The sequence below is a fragment of the Tetrao urogallus genome (assembly GCF_951394365.1).
Source record: "Tetrao urogallus genome assembly, chromosome: 26".
Lineage (NCBI taxonomy): Eukaryota > Metazoa > Chordata > Aves > Galliformes > Phasianidae > Tetrao > Tetrao urogallus.
In genome coordinates this window covers 2086953-2100599 of record NC_136839.1, presented here as the reverse complement: position 1 = coordinate 2100599, position 13647 = coordinate 2086953, and the positions used below count along the sequence as shown (strand labels likewise).

The 13647-nt window shown below is 42.5% G+C and overlaps 1 protein-coding gene across 1 annotated transcript; it reads left to right on the top strand.

Annotated features, from left to right (window-relative positions):
• Positions 1 to 1620: 1620 nt before the first annotated feature.
• On the top strand, positions 1621 to 13381 carry SPOP (speckle type BTB/POZ protein; the record flags this gene model as incomplete). The annotated part of the gene is made up of 9 exons (XM_079547276.1): positions 1621 to 1698; positions 2063 to 2184; positions 3717 to 3868; positions 3975 to 4102; positions 7477 to 7654; positions 8253 to 8308; positions 8712 to 8834; positions 12398 to 12540; positions 13237 to 13381. 9 exons carry the CDS (start codon positions 1621 to 1623, stop codon positions 13379 to 13381), a joined length of 1125 nt encoding a protein of 374 aa, XP_079403402.1.
• Between the last annotated feature and the right edge of the window lie 266 nt (positions 13382 to 13647).

The window sequence follows — 13647 nt, the reverse complement described above, 5'->3', positions numbered from 1 at the left end:
TTTGGAGCTCTGGGCTTCAATTTTGGCTAGGTATGTCAGGCAGCAACCGCAGTACTAGGAAATATAGGAAAAAACATCATATTCCGTTACTGAGCTGTCTTTCTTCTTGTCAAGCCTTTCTTTTAGGCTTAGCATCTCATTGCTCTGTGTGCAGACAGGTTGCACTCAGTGAACTTAGGACACTTCATGCTTTCCCCGGTTGCTGTTCTCCTCTGGTGGTTGTGTTTTGTCCCTGTTGTTTGTGCCTGTGTGACTGGGAAACCTGTGCAGTGTAACGGATGGGTACAGTAATGTAGATTGACACGAACAGAGCAGTAAAACAGCCTGAGTGTGGAGTTGAGTGCTTCTGTGAACCCAGAGGGGAAGGAAGGATCTTGGGTTTCTCCTGCCTGTCAGCTAAAACAACAGAAAGATGTTTCTCCCCAGCCATGAGGAGCACACGGTGCGTTGTCTGCTGCTTGTGCTGCAGTTCCAGGTTCTGTCCATCCCCAAATCCCGTGGCTGGAGATGGTGAAAGAGAAATGCCTTTGGAGACATTGCGAGTGGAAAGGCAGTTCAGCCACGTATTCACATCTAGAATCTGCTAATTTGGGCTTAGTTTGAACGGCACAGTGGTTTAATTGCATTTCTTTGGAGGTAATTTTAAGTTTAATGTAATAAAACCTGCAGCAAGTGCCTAAGGTGGATACCGACATTGCCTTCTTAGAATGTTGTTTTGCTTAAGCCTTTTCCTCGTTGCGTATCCACAGCACAAACTGCAAGTGCGAAAAGTTGATGAAGCAGAGGTGGTTTGACAGCAGTGCCAGGGGTTCAGGTCTTTGGCAGTTGTTAGGCCTCAAGTTTTGTTCTGGGAGATGCATTTTCATTGATTAAATAGGCAGCTCTGCAGGGTTAAATGTGTATTTCTAAGCAACTGAAAGTCAGTATCTCTCTTTCAGCGGTTACATGAACTCATTTGTGGTTTTTTAAAGGAAATTAAACCTGAGGAAAAGGAGGGGAAAAAAACCAAATCACTCATTTTTATATTATAGATTAGATTATACCTGTGTGCCAGTGCTGTCACATACTTTCTGCAGGTCAGCATAACTCAAAACCCAAGTAAATGACTCCCAACTGAAGTGCAGACCGAGGGGAGCCTTTCTTAAGAGAGGTCTGGTCTGCTGGTGTGAGACTTGACATGAAAGTGAGGAGTGAGTGTGGAATTCAAGTGGTAGCCTCGGGGTAAGCAGTAAATCCCAAATGAAGTCAGTGGTCTCCTGGTTTTGGACTCCTTGGAGGAAATGATAGGCTGGGTTTATTCCTATGAAGAGCTGGCATATTGAAAAAATAAGTGGTGGTGGTATATTGCCACCTCAGGAAACATATGGGAGCACTCCTAATGTTTTGGTGTATAATACAACCTATTTTGAAGGTGGGGGAGAGAGAAACAACGTGAGAAGCATGATTGCTTTAACTTGCATGCAATGAGTTTTAGCAGCGGTCGGGACGTTTTTTTCTTTGTTATTAGTTTTGCCTTCATTTTTTTTGTTGTTGTTCTCCTTTCTTCTTCTCCCAGTGTGAAGATCTAGCATAACTTTCTTCCCCTGAGTTGTGACGTTCTGTTTAATCTTCAAACTGGCGATGTCAAGGGTGCCAAGTCCTCCTCCTCCGGCAGAAATGTCGAGTGGACCCGTGGCAGAAAGCTGGTGCTACACTCAGGTGAGACCGCGCTGCGTTGGGCTGTGCTCCCTTAGAGCCTGCAGCACGAGGTTGGTTCAGAACAAACGGAGGGTCCTGGAGTTTCAGAGAACGTGGGATTTGGTAAGGCTGAGTGTTGCCATTCACCATGGCAATGAGAAGTGATTCTGTGGCACCCGTGTTGGAGGGTGTCAGGAGGAGGTTGTGGAGCAGCTACTGCTGCTAGCTATTTCCAGACTCTTCCCTCGTGTCTGGAGGTTACTTGTAATGCAGGTGATTCTGTGCGACGTCCAGGATTTCAGTTTTTGTCTTTTAAGACCTTTTGTCTTCTATGACCAGTGTGAAAGTGAATGGTCCTAACCCACCTCTTATTCTCGGTTTTAAGATTAAAGTGGTGAAGTTTTCCTACATGTGGACCATAAACAACTTCAGCTTCTGCCGAGAGGAGATGGGTGAGGTGATCAAAAGCTCAACTTTTTCATCTGGAGCCAATGATAAACTCAAATGGTAAGGAATACAGCAGTGAGGGTCACTGTGTTTGTACAACGGTGTGGAAGAGTTTGGGGCTCTGTAACAAAGAAGTATGTTTAAAAAAAAATAATAATAATAAAAAAGAAATAACCTTGTGCTGCATGCAAATTCTGGCTTCCTTGGGTGCACAACATACAGAGAGCGTTGTTGCTTCAGCACAGTGTTTGGACACAGAACAAATGTGAGGATCTGACCATTAGAAATGTTCTTCAAGTAATGGAAAACATCAGAAGTTGTAGATGCTGCAGCTAGAAGGGAGACTGCATCCTGCCTCAATGCAGAGGCAAAGCATGGAAGATTAATAATCTGTTATAAATTATTTTCTGTCTTAAATGACTGATGTTCATCTTGGCAAGCTCTTGGAAGCCAGTGAGAGTCTACAGCCAGGGCTGTAAAGCTCTATTTCAGCCTCCCAGTTTCAGCCTCCCTCACCATGTTGTTAAAAAGCTGATTTTTGCACGCACTCTTAAATTCTCTTTCCTGCAGTTTCAGGCTATTTCTACTGTTACTTTCTCAGCAGCTTTTTATATATTCAGAGCCTTACAATAGTTCCTTCTATCATCTCTGTATTCTCTATTTCCATTTGCCCAAGAGTTTCTGCTTTTTTTTTAAAGACAACATTTTTACCCTTTTAAACCTTTCCTGTTTTCCCCCTGGAAGTGTTTCAGCATTTTTATTTAAATTTCCTTAGTCTAGATAGCAGCAAGCTTTCCACTGCCTTATTTAAGTTAGGGCTGTGTGTGTGCGAGATATGATTTGTGTTCCCTTCCTTTGGGTGGCAGACCTGTGCTTTCCTCAGACTGCTTTTTGTTATTAAATTACTTCATTTTCCAACCTTTGCAAGTCAGATCTCCTTCTCATGCCTTGGTCTTTCTGATTTATTTATTTTTTTTGGTCACTGTGTTTGAGCTGCTGGTTGTTTGGCCTGTTCTTTTCTTTTTCTCCCTGCTTGTTACGTTCTGTCTAGTTTCAGATCATAGAACTGCTTATGAGTAGCCTTTTCCTGCATTTACTATCTTTTCTTAACCAAGGAGTAGTTTGTTTCTTTTTTTTCCCTAGCTTTGTTTTTGAGAAGCTTTCAGCCCTCTAGAAATCAGGTGTTTCCTCTGAGTTGCTTCCTCTACAATTTTAACGTCAATTCTTAGGAATTTTGCACTTCTCTGAATCTTTAGCTTCTGTTCTGCTATTTTTCTGTGGAAGTCGTCATGCACAGTGCTTTTTGGTGTGTGAAATTGCATCCCTCCACTCTTCCCAAGCCCTGTGTTTGTTTGTTTTTAAATGATTTACCCATGCTATTAGTAGGGTATTGATATCTGTCTTGGAAGATGTAGCCTGAGGCTGACTGTGAAGCACAGTTCCACTCCGTTTAGCTGTCTGTTATTTCCTTGTGGTTCAGTGGTTGGTAATCAGGACTGTACATTTTATCATGAAAATTCCACCTCCTTCGAAAGCTGTGGATGACCTGCCAAAACCTGGTCCTGCTCTCATTCAGCTCTCTTCTTCTGCAGGTGTTTACGTGTGAACCCTAAAGGCTTGGACGAGGAGAGTAAAGATTATCTATCCCTCTATTTGTTGTTGGTGAGCTGTCCAAAAAGTGAAGTTCGAGCAAAGTTCAAATTCTCCATCCTGAATGCTAAAGGAGAAGAAACAAAAGCAATGGGTGAGTAAAAACACTGTCTGTCTGCAGGGGTCGGTTTGTTTGTCTTTTGCTGTTTGATCAAGCAAGTCGTTGAGCTGCTGTTTGAAGCACTGTGTCTTTCTTTCAGAGAGCCAGCGAGCGTATCGATTTGTGCAAGGCAAGGACTGGGGATTCAAAAAATTTATTAGGAGAGACTTTCTTCTAGATGAAGCCAATGGACTTCTTCCTGATGACAAACTCACTCTATTCTGTGAGGTAAGCCTTCATCTGCTGCTGAAAGAATAGCAGTTCCATTAGCTTCAGGTAGATGTGACCTTATTTTTCATCATTGCTTTTAAGGCGTCAGTGGAGTCAGGAGGAGCAGTGGCTGTTTATTTAACACTTAGATTTTATTTGTGTCTGCTTGTGTGTGCGCCTCTGTCTGGGGTGGCTCTTTCTGTGAGTGAATCATTGCATTTTACTTTCATTTGTTTTTTGCTACTTTATACGTCTTTTACCTGTGGTGATAGTAGAAATTAAGCACATTTGATTATTACTTCCCTACTGATTTAATAATAATAACCATCCCTAATTTAAGATTCACTTAGGTTAATAACCAGTGCTAGCTGTATAGTGGAAATTGCCATGTCTGTTACTTGTCCTCTGAGTAAAAAGGACAAGTTTTCTTTATCTTCCTGTGTCTGTATATCTTACAGAAACAAAAAGCTAAGCTAAAGGAATTCCACAGTCACCACAGCTCTTGTTTGTTGTTTTTTCCTACAATTTTTCTACAAAACACTCAGACTTCACTATTTGCAGATGAGGGTGCAGTTATTTCTAAAGATAGATATTTATGCTCAGAAGCTTTGATGGGGAAACCTAAACTTCCTAATTTAGTGTCTCCTGAGCTTTTGGTGTCTGTTTCTCTTGTCTTTTTAACTGCAAAATCCCTCCTGTAGCTGTGATTCTTGCCAGAGCACAGGTAGAAAAAGCTGTCCTGTCTTCAGATCTCCTGCAGGCTGTTTTGTGGGAGTAGAGTCTTTTCTTTTGCTGTTTTCTTCCAGGATTGCAAGGAGTGCTTCAGTCCAAGCCATTTGACAGCCATTTGGTTATGTTGTTTGGTTTTGTTTTGCTTGTTTTGTAGCTTTGCCTGGCCATCATAAATGTACCCATACCTAATTTAGCAAACACCTCCTGATGGATTTGTATTCATTCAGTCATTTTAAACCATTACTGTCAAGGAGGAAGCTCTTCCTTAACACTGATAGCAATGTGGGGGAAGAAGAGAGCAGTGTCTTGGGTGACACCTCCTTAGGTTTGGCAGTTAGCCTTTCTTTCACAATAAATGAGCCACAGACCTCAAAACTGTGGTGGTAACTCAAGAATTAACGCTGGAGAAGGGAAATCCACCAGCCGTGCTGGCAGCCAGAACCATGTCAAGTCCGCTTTCCATTGAATTACTGCCTTCAAATGCTTCAGCTCAGCATTTTTGTTTGCTCCTCGTCCAGAACAAACCCACTGCTTGCTTCGCCTGACCTGGATCTGGATATCTTCTGTTTTTCTATTTCGGTTTGTTCTGTAGCTTAGTATATATAAAAAGCCTTACGTTTATATAGTGATATTAGAGGGGAAAGCCATGCTGTTTGGAAACAGTTTGGAGAGAACTTTCAACAGCTTATTTTTGTTTTTTAAGTCTCTTAGGATGTAAACTAGTGTACCATATGTTCTCCTAACACTTCTCTTCTGGCCGCAGGTGCCAAGTGGTGCTGCTACATCTGTACCTCCAACAAGCATGTTTTGTTAGCAGCACTTGATGAGACACTTGTTATTTGGAGATATACTGGGGTTTTCTATAGACCAAAAGGTTGCTGAGCAACTCTGCTATGCCTTCTCTTTGCTTTACAAGACTTTAAAGGAAGGAGCCTTCTGCACTCTGCACAGGGCAGCTCTGAACTCACATGATGTGTTGCTGAAGATGCTGTTACGACAGAATGCTGATCATTGTCAATCATTTTTAGTCTGACCTCATTTGCTTACAGTTTGGAGATCCTTCTACCTCTGTTCTGCAGATGGGGTTGATTTGCTCATATCCCATGTGCGTGACTATTTGCTGTTTTAAGTTATATTCCAGCATTATAGGTGAATGAGATCTGATGAACCTAAAAAAGAACAGAGTTCCCAGAGTTACAGCAGTAATCCTCCTCTGAGCAGCTGGGAATTCCCTTGCTAAGTCATTGAAAATAGCTTAAGCAAAACTAGCTGCTTTGGCACCTGAGTCTGGTCAGTGCTTCAGGTCTACCAGTCTAAACTCCTTCTGTGAAAAGCCACATGGTAATTTTTTTAATGCTGGTAACGGACTTTGTTTCATACATGAAGATGATTTACTTGTTGATTTGAGATAGTTTGCAGGTCTTTTTGGTGGGTCTGTGGTCAGAGTTGGACTCCGAGGGATCCACATCTTAGAAATGTTTTTTAATGAATCTGAATCGATTCTGCTGTCCTTGAGTCTGTTACTAGAAGTTACAGGGCAAGAAGATGTTACAGCAGTCCAATTAATGACAGGGAACACTACCTTTCTCTCAACTGCTGTGGCTAATCATTGGCAGTGCCCTTTGGCAAGCAGCAGCTGGCATTTGTTCCTTCTTGGGTGTCAGATAGTTTGTACAAGATTGAGGGGAATGCCCAAGAGTGCCCACCCTCAGGAACCCACTGGGGGTTTCCCCAAGAGCTGGGCTGTGTGCTGTCAGCAGTTCTTCCCTAATAAGGTGTTTCTGTCATCTCTCTCCCTTCATAATTTACTTCTCCTTTTGCTGAACTGGGAAGCTTCCTATGCTGCCCATTGTTCTCCTCTGGCCATTGTTATTAATAGAACTGAAATTCAACCTGAACCTGACAGCAAATCCAGCAAATGGTTTCCCATATGCTTCCTTGTCAATCAGCTTGTTCCTTTACTCTTTGTTATAGCAGGGTAGTATTAGTCATTCTGATCTCTTCTAATTTGAGTCTGCTGCAGAAGGCGTATGATTTACTGCATGTTTAACAATAATGGTTTGCTGCTGAATAGACTCTTAGCTGTTCCCTTTGCGTAGGTTATTCGTCAGCTGGTTTGGCTGCATATGGTCTCTGCCTGGCCACGTCTAGTTTAGAGCAGGTGGTCAGGAATCTTACCAGCCTTCTCCAAAATCTCCTACTTATTTGACATGAAGTTGCTTTTTCAATTCAGTTTTTATTTCTTCTTTTTCAATGCACTGGAAGCATTGAACTCAAGAAATTGGAATTCTACTGCTGAACCAGAAGCAGAAAAGCATTTGGGGTGCTCAGAATGTCCTGCACTGATCAGACACTGCTCTTGCATGCATGTATGGATGCAGTGGTTGCTTTGTACGTTTCATTTTCATTTGTACTGCTGTCTGTGCTGCATTATTGATTTGGGAGGGTTTCAGACTGTTGATAGAAGGAAAAAAAAAAAATAGGTCAGGAACGATGTCTGTAAGAACAGAAGAAGATTCTACTTCCCTAGGAGACCACCTAATAAAACTGTCGTGAACCTGCATGAAAGTGCCATCAATTTATGCACACCGTTTAAAAATTCCTGAAAGGAAATTGCTTTTCCAGCGTGGAGTTTGAGTAATTTGTTTATTACCCTGCAGGTGAGTGTGGTACAGGACTCTGTAAATATCTCTGGCCAGAACACTATGAACATGGTGAAGGTACCGGAGTGCCGCCTGGCAGATGAGCTGGGAGGACTCTGGGAGAACTCCCGCTTCACAGATTGCTGCCTGTGTGTTGCAGGCCAGGAGTTCCAGGCTCATAAAGCCATCCTAGCAGGTCAGTATTGTGTTGGATGGGCCTCAGCAGAATGGGGAACAATACCAATAGCAAGTGAAATACCGTGATATTGAGGTGGTTTTTGTATTGCTCCTTTAAAGGAGGGTTCTGCAGCTCTTTTAAGTGCAGAGCTGTAGTAAAAGACTGTTCTGTGAAGTGCTGCAGGAAGATCTGCTGCTTTTTAATTGCCTGCTTTCTCCACACAAAGAGGACGGTAGGAGGTGTCCTTTGTGTCTGTAGTCTACTATAATGTATCCCTGAAGCATTTGTAAGGAAAAGTTACTGAATTATCAGAGTATTTTCTTACCAAATCAAGAAAGATGTCTCAATGCCTGTGTGCTCTTTTGGCCTTTTTTGAAAGGCCTCGTGACATCCCTGCATGCCCATTCTCAGAGCACGAAGCTGCACTGACCACATGACACCATGTCACAATCTGTATGCTTCACCAGCCATGCTCAGCTTGCTCTATCTGCTATGGGATTTTTTTCTGCATTAAGTAGCAGGACGGTTGTTGAGGTGTTGGTGTTGGCAGACTGTGCTCATCTCCTGAAGAGCAAAAGGCTTGTCTCTAACTGTTCTGTTTGCCCCCCTGCTGTAGCACGTTCCCCGGTTTTCAGTGCCATGTTTGAGCATGAGATGGAAGAGAGCAAAAAGGTAAGTTCCTGAAGGAGGAAGAACTTTGTCAACTCTTAACATCTCTGGTCAGTCAGTGAAGTTTCTTAGGTGGCATTTGTGATTACTGTCACCTCCTTAATTCTTTCTCACATTAGATTACAGTTCTTTGCTTCAGCTGTCCTGAAGGGAGAAGGAAGGGATCAAGGAGGCAATTGTCACCTTTGTTACTCTGGGGAAAGAGTTCAGGGTGGGACAGGGAGAAGTAGATGATCCACAATCCTACTCAGAGTTTTTCTTATTCCATCAATTTCTGTTTGTTTGTTTGTTTTAAATTAAGTCATGTTCTGAATTGTTTGCAGCAAATCTCCGAATACTAAAAGACCTTGGGTAGAACCTTTAACATCTTGTCAGAATTTTAACAAGCTGCATTTTTCCAATACAGAATCGGGTTGAAATCAATGATGTGGAACCTGAAGTTTTTAAGGAAATGATGTGCTTTATTTACACGGGGAAGGCACCAAATCTTGACAAAATGGCTGATGACTTGCTGGCAGCTGCTGACAAGGTACAGTTGGGATTTCTGGCTGTTCGGAGAACAAGCAATATGTGCCTTGCTTTACTCAGAGCTCTCCGATTCCTGTAGTAAGCTTTTCATGTAATCACAGCATCACAGAATTGTAGGGGTTGGAAGGGACCTCCAGAGATCATCGAGTCCAACCCCCTGCCAAAGCAGTTCCCTACAGCAGGTCGCACAGGTCGGCATCCAGGCAGGTCTTGAACATCTCCAGAGAAGGAGACTCCCCCGCCTCCCTGGGCAGCCTGTTCCAGTGCTCAATCATTGTGGTTGGGCAGTTTCTTTGAATTGTAATATCAACTGGTTGTGGCTTGTAAGTAAACCTGAACGTGGTGTAGATACACTTAAGGTACTTAGATGTATAGCTGCATATCACCAGATACATTGACCAGGAATATCAGTTTCTATTGCTCGTTTTTAAGACCTTTTTCTAAAATTTCAGAAAGCATTACTATTCAGTGTAATCTATGAAAGCTGGGAGTGAGAAGAAAAATTCAATTTTTTAAAATAATTTTTAATTATTTTTTTTTAACATGTTTGTTACCAAATCTCAAAAGTGGTGTCGTGTCTTGGCAAACAGGGCCTGCTGCTGATTCTGGTCTGGTTGTTAGCAGCAGCTTCAAGAGATGCTCTAAAGTGATGGATAAGTGGGAAGGTCCTGTTTATTTTTTCTTTTTTGCAGTGGCAGTCCTTCCTGGTTGTGGAGACAAGGAGTGCACTGGAGGAAGCCCTGCTGCCTAATCTGTAGTGGTTTTGCAGGCTCCTTGCCAGGGGATGTTCCAGGGATGCTGTGATTGAAGCTGCTGGTTGTTCCTATGCAGCAGGCACAGTGCCTTGCAGCCCTCCAGTCTCTGCCTCCTTCCCTTTGCAGCACCAAGGATGGAAGAGAGTGCTTTGCTGGCCAGTGAGCCGTATTAACCAGTGAAAATTCGTAATATATAACCAAAATTTTATTTCCTTTTTTTTTTTTTTTCTTTTTTTTTTCTTTTTTTTCTCTCTCTTAAAAGTGAACTTAGTGCTGGTGAAAGATGCCAGTTTGACAGCACTGGAGACTAAGTCCTGAATTTATCCATGGAACAGGTTCAGCACGGGTAGCAGCAGTGCAAGATCCTCCACACTGCCCTGCCACTGTGCCTCAACACTGACCTGGAGGGACCACCTCTGGGGGTGAGAGCGTAGTTCAGTCTCCGTGCTTCTTCAGTCCTTGGATTCTTTTGTGGGTTCCAGATAGGGTGGTGGATTTCAGGATGTGGATGCATGTAACCTTGTTCCACTCGAACCACTGCACAGCCGTTAGGTTCCCTGTCGCTGTGGACCTGGGCTTCATCAGAAATGTTGATTTAAAGGTGAAATGCTCCGTGTGCTGTTAGTAGGCCACTGCAGCTGGAGTTAAAATGGGAAATGATGCAGGCAGATTCTTGGCTTGATTATGATAATTGCCACATATTTTATTCAATATTTAAAGAGTATTGATTGAGAGATCGCATACCATCTTTAACTGAGACAAGTGTAAGCAAGGAGCAGTACATTAAGGCCAGAGTAGGCTTTAACTTTGAATTTCTTGGCTTTTAATGTAGACTTTCTTTCTTTTAAACTCATTGTGCGTCTCTTAAAAGCAGAAATAAAAAAAAAATCTTTCAAGAAAGCACATAAGGCATCTAATATTTACTCAAGAGACTGAAACAGCTTCTTCTGAGTTCCTCCTACCTCTTGGGGAAAATAAGTAATTAGACCAAAACCAAAACAAAACACGTCTTCTGAACCCAGGAGATACTATTTCAACCTCTGGAGTAGGAATGTTATTAGGTAGGGCTTTTTTTTTCCTCTTTTTTTTTTTTTCTTTAGTGTAATTAAGAAAGATGGGGGGGGGAATCTGGATACCTGAGAGACCAGAATGGCTTCTTTTGCCCAAACACGTAATTAGAAGTTGGGGTATTTGTAGTGAAAATCAAAATAAAAATTGTACGTGCGTAGAAGGGGATACTCAGTTTACAAAGGGAATAGTTTAAGCTTTGTTTACTGCATTTTAAGCTACTGACAAACAGTAACGTAATGGTTTGCCCCTTCTTTGCAATCGTTTTAGTTATTGATACAGATGAAGTAAATTTGATCTGCCTTCTCAGATGTTCCGATGGGAGAAAACTGTCCTGGTTATGAGTGCCATGCCTCAACTGACATGATTATAATTATTGTTGCTGAGTCTTAAGTGAAAGATGTTTTTATGATTTAAAATTATTCATTTAAATTTAATCGTAACAGAATGAAGATCTCAATAAGAATATAAAATTAATTTATCATGTATCATATGGCAGGCACTCCAGTCGCCATGCAGAGGAGCTGGTTACCAACTCTCTGTTCGGGTTGGCAGATCAGTCCTTACAAATCTGGTATCTTTTTGGATTGTAGCAACACACAGTGAAGAACGTGCATTTGTGTACCAAGCCATCTTGAAGTTCTCCACAAAAGCCTTACAGACAATTTGAAGGCTGCTCCCAAATGCTTTTCTCTCTCAACTGAAAAATGTCACGGGATCGAGGCTGTTCCAGACTGTTTTATCCAAAGAGCTCCATAATCACATCACACATACCAAGATCTTCAGAAGTATCTCAGTCTCTTAGTGCCCACAGCCTATCATATTTTAACAGGCTGAGGTTTGGAGTTTGGCCTTTGTTTCTTGTCAAGAGGCTTATGCTTTTCTGACTATAGACCTTTTTGAAGATCTTGGTGTGTCTGCTGCTTCCGGTACTGACTAAAGTGCTGCAGAAAGCAGCGTGGAATTTATTAGAAGGTTCTCTTGTTCTAAGCAAATCCTTTGAATTCCTTTGCATTTCTCGAATAATTGATCCAATCCAAAGCTGTGGATCTGGAGGAAAAAGAGAAGTTGAGGTAAATGTGCCACTGAATGGTGTAAATGCTTCAGGTGAGAACGTGAAGTTAGAGTAAGGCTTTTGCTATGACTTTACAGACAAGCTGAGATGTTTTGTTTCCAGATGGATAGCCACAAGAAATCAGGGGCATTTGTGTAGCATTTTAGTATTAAACTAGGAGCATAATTGAGCAAGGTTGTCATAAATTGCAAAACATTAATGGCAAAGGAACTGAAGGAATGCTGCCTAAACGTCACCGGAGCGCCTATGGAGCATTCAGTATTGGGTCCCCACTGAATCTGGAGAATAACTGCCATGCAGTAATAATAGAGGATGAGATTTGGCTTTAGCATTTTGTACTTTGAAATCACTGAGGCAGCATTTCAGATCACCTTTAATACTTACTCATTTCAAAGCATGAACACAGCACCAGCAAACCTGTAACACAAGAAGCCTGGGATGAGAGCGATGGTGGGTATGCTTCTTCCCCATTGCTTTCCTCAGGGTGGGCACATACTGCTTCTCCCTTTTTGCTGATCACTACTTCATTGAGTACAGTTCAGCTCCATATAATAAAGTCTGTTTAGCATTGTAGAGTAGTTTGTTACTGAAGAGTAAAGGAGCACAAGTAGAACTTCAAGCTGAATGGGTTGTTGTTGTAATTGTACTTTGGCTTGTGTTTTGCAGTATGCTCTGGAACGTCTGAAGGTGATGTGTGAGGATGCACTGTGCAGTAACCTGTCTGTGGAAAATGCAGCTGAGATCCTCATTCTGGCTGACCTACATAGTGCTGATCAACTGAAAACTCAAGCAGTGGACTTCATTAATTAGTAAGTTTATTCTTGTTTTGGCATGCAAGTACTCAGGAACAATCATGTGCAGAGGAGATTTCCCTCGTTTTCAGTTTTAGTTTTTGTTTTTTAAGGCTCTCCTATTGTGATCTTTTCACAAAAAAGATGGCATTCCAGAGGTGCTGTTGCCCTAAGGGCTGATAAGTTTTGTGCTACTGAAACTGATCCTGGCATTCCAGAGGTGCTGTTGCCCTAAGGGCTGATAAGTCTTGTGCTACTGAAACTGATCAGTGTACAGTAGAGCTACCTCTGTGAGGTATTTTAGCTTTCTTCTTAAGGTCCTGAGAGCTCTTAGGTAGCAGTCGATCAGCTAGTCTCTATATTTAAGGACTGTTGCAACTACTACTGCTACAGACCTGTTAGTAGGTAGTCACTGACAGCCATCTGATTTGATGTCCAGAAACATTTTAATTCTGTGTTAGTTAACACGATTTCTCTCAGTATTTTCTGTATTGCTTGAAATTGTTGCATGCTGAGGGGTCAGAGTAGATGAGCTTTGTGTTCCTACTGCCATCCTCTGGGGCTCATGTCTGTTTGCAAGCCGAGGGACTGTCCAGCATACATTCTTACAACAGTACACTAAAAACGCTGGGTATCTGAAGCACGTGGAAAGCACCTGATGGTTATCCTTTTTGTCTCCAGACAGTAACTTTGTCTTCATTTTCTTGTTTCTAGTCATGCTTCTGATGTCATGGAGACATCGGGCTGGAAGTCGATGGTAGTATCACACCCTCACTTGGTGGCTGAGGCGTATCGCTCTCTGGCCTCTGCACAGTGTCCCTTTCTGGGACCTCCACGTAAGCGACTGAAGCAATCCTAAAGTCCCGTCTCTGGCAACACCACGTGTTTTTCTGGAAGCAGCATCAGCTGTTGCTGCTCAAACCTTGACCACCAGGTAGACAGCGAAATCTGTGGAGCTTATACTCTGTTGTTGGGGGGAAGAGACTGCTTCGTGACACCCAGACTTTTTAAAACAGCACCAAGTAACTTGGGGAGAGGGGGGAGGGTGGGCCTGGGGCTCTGGGGCTGTTCAACCTAATGAATCCCTGTCGCTGCATCGTCTGTGTGTTCCCTTCAACTTGGCTG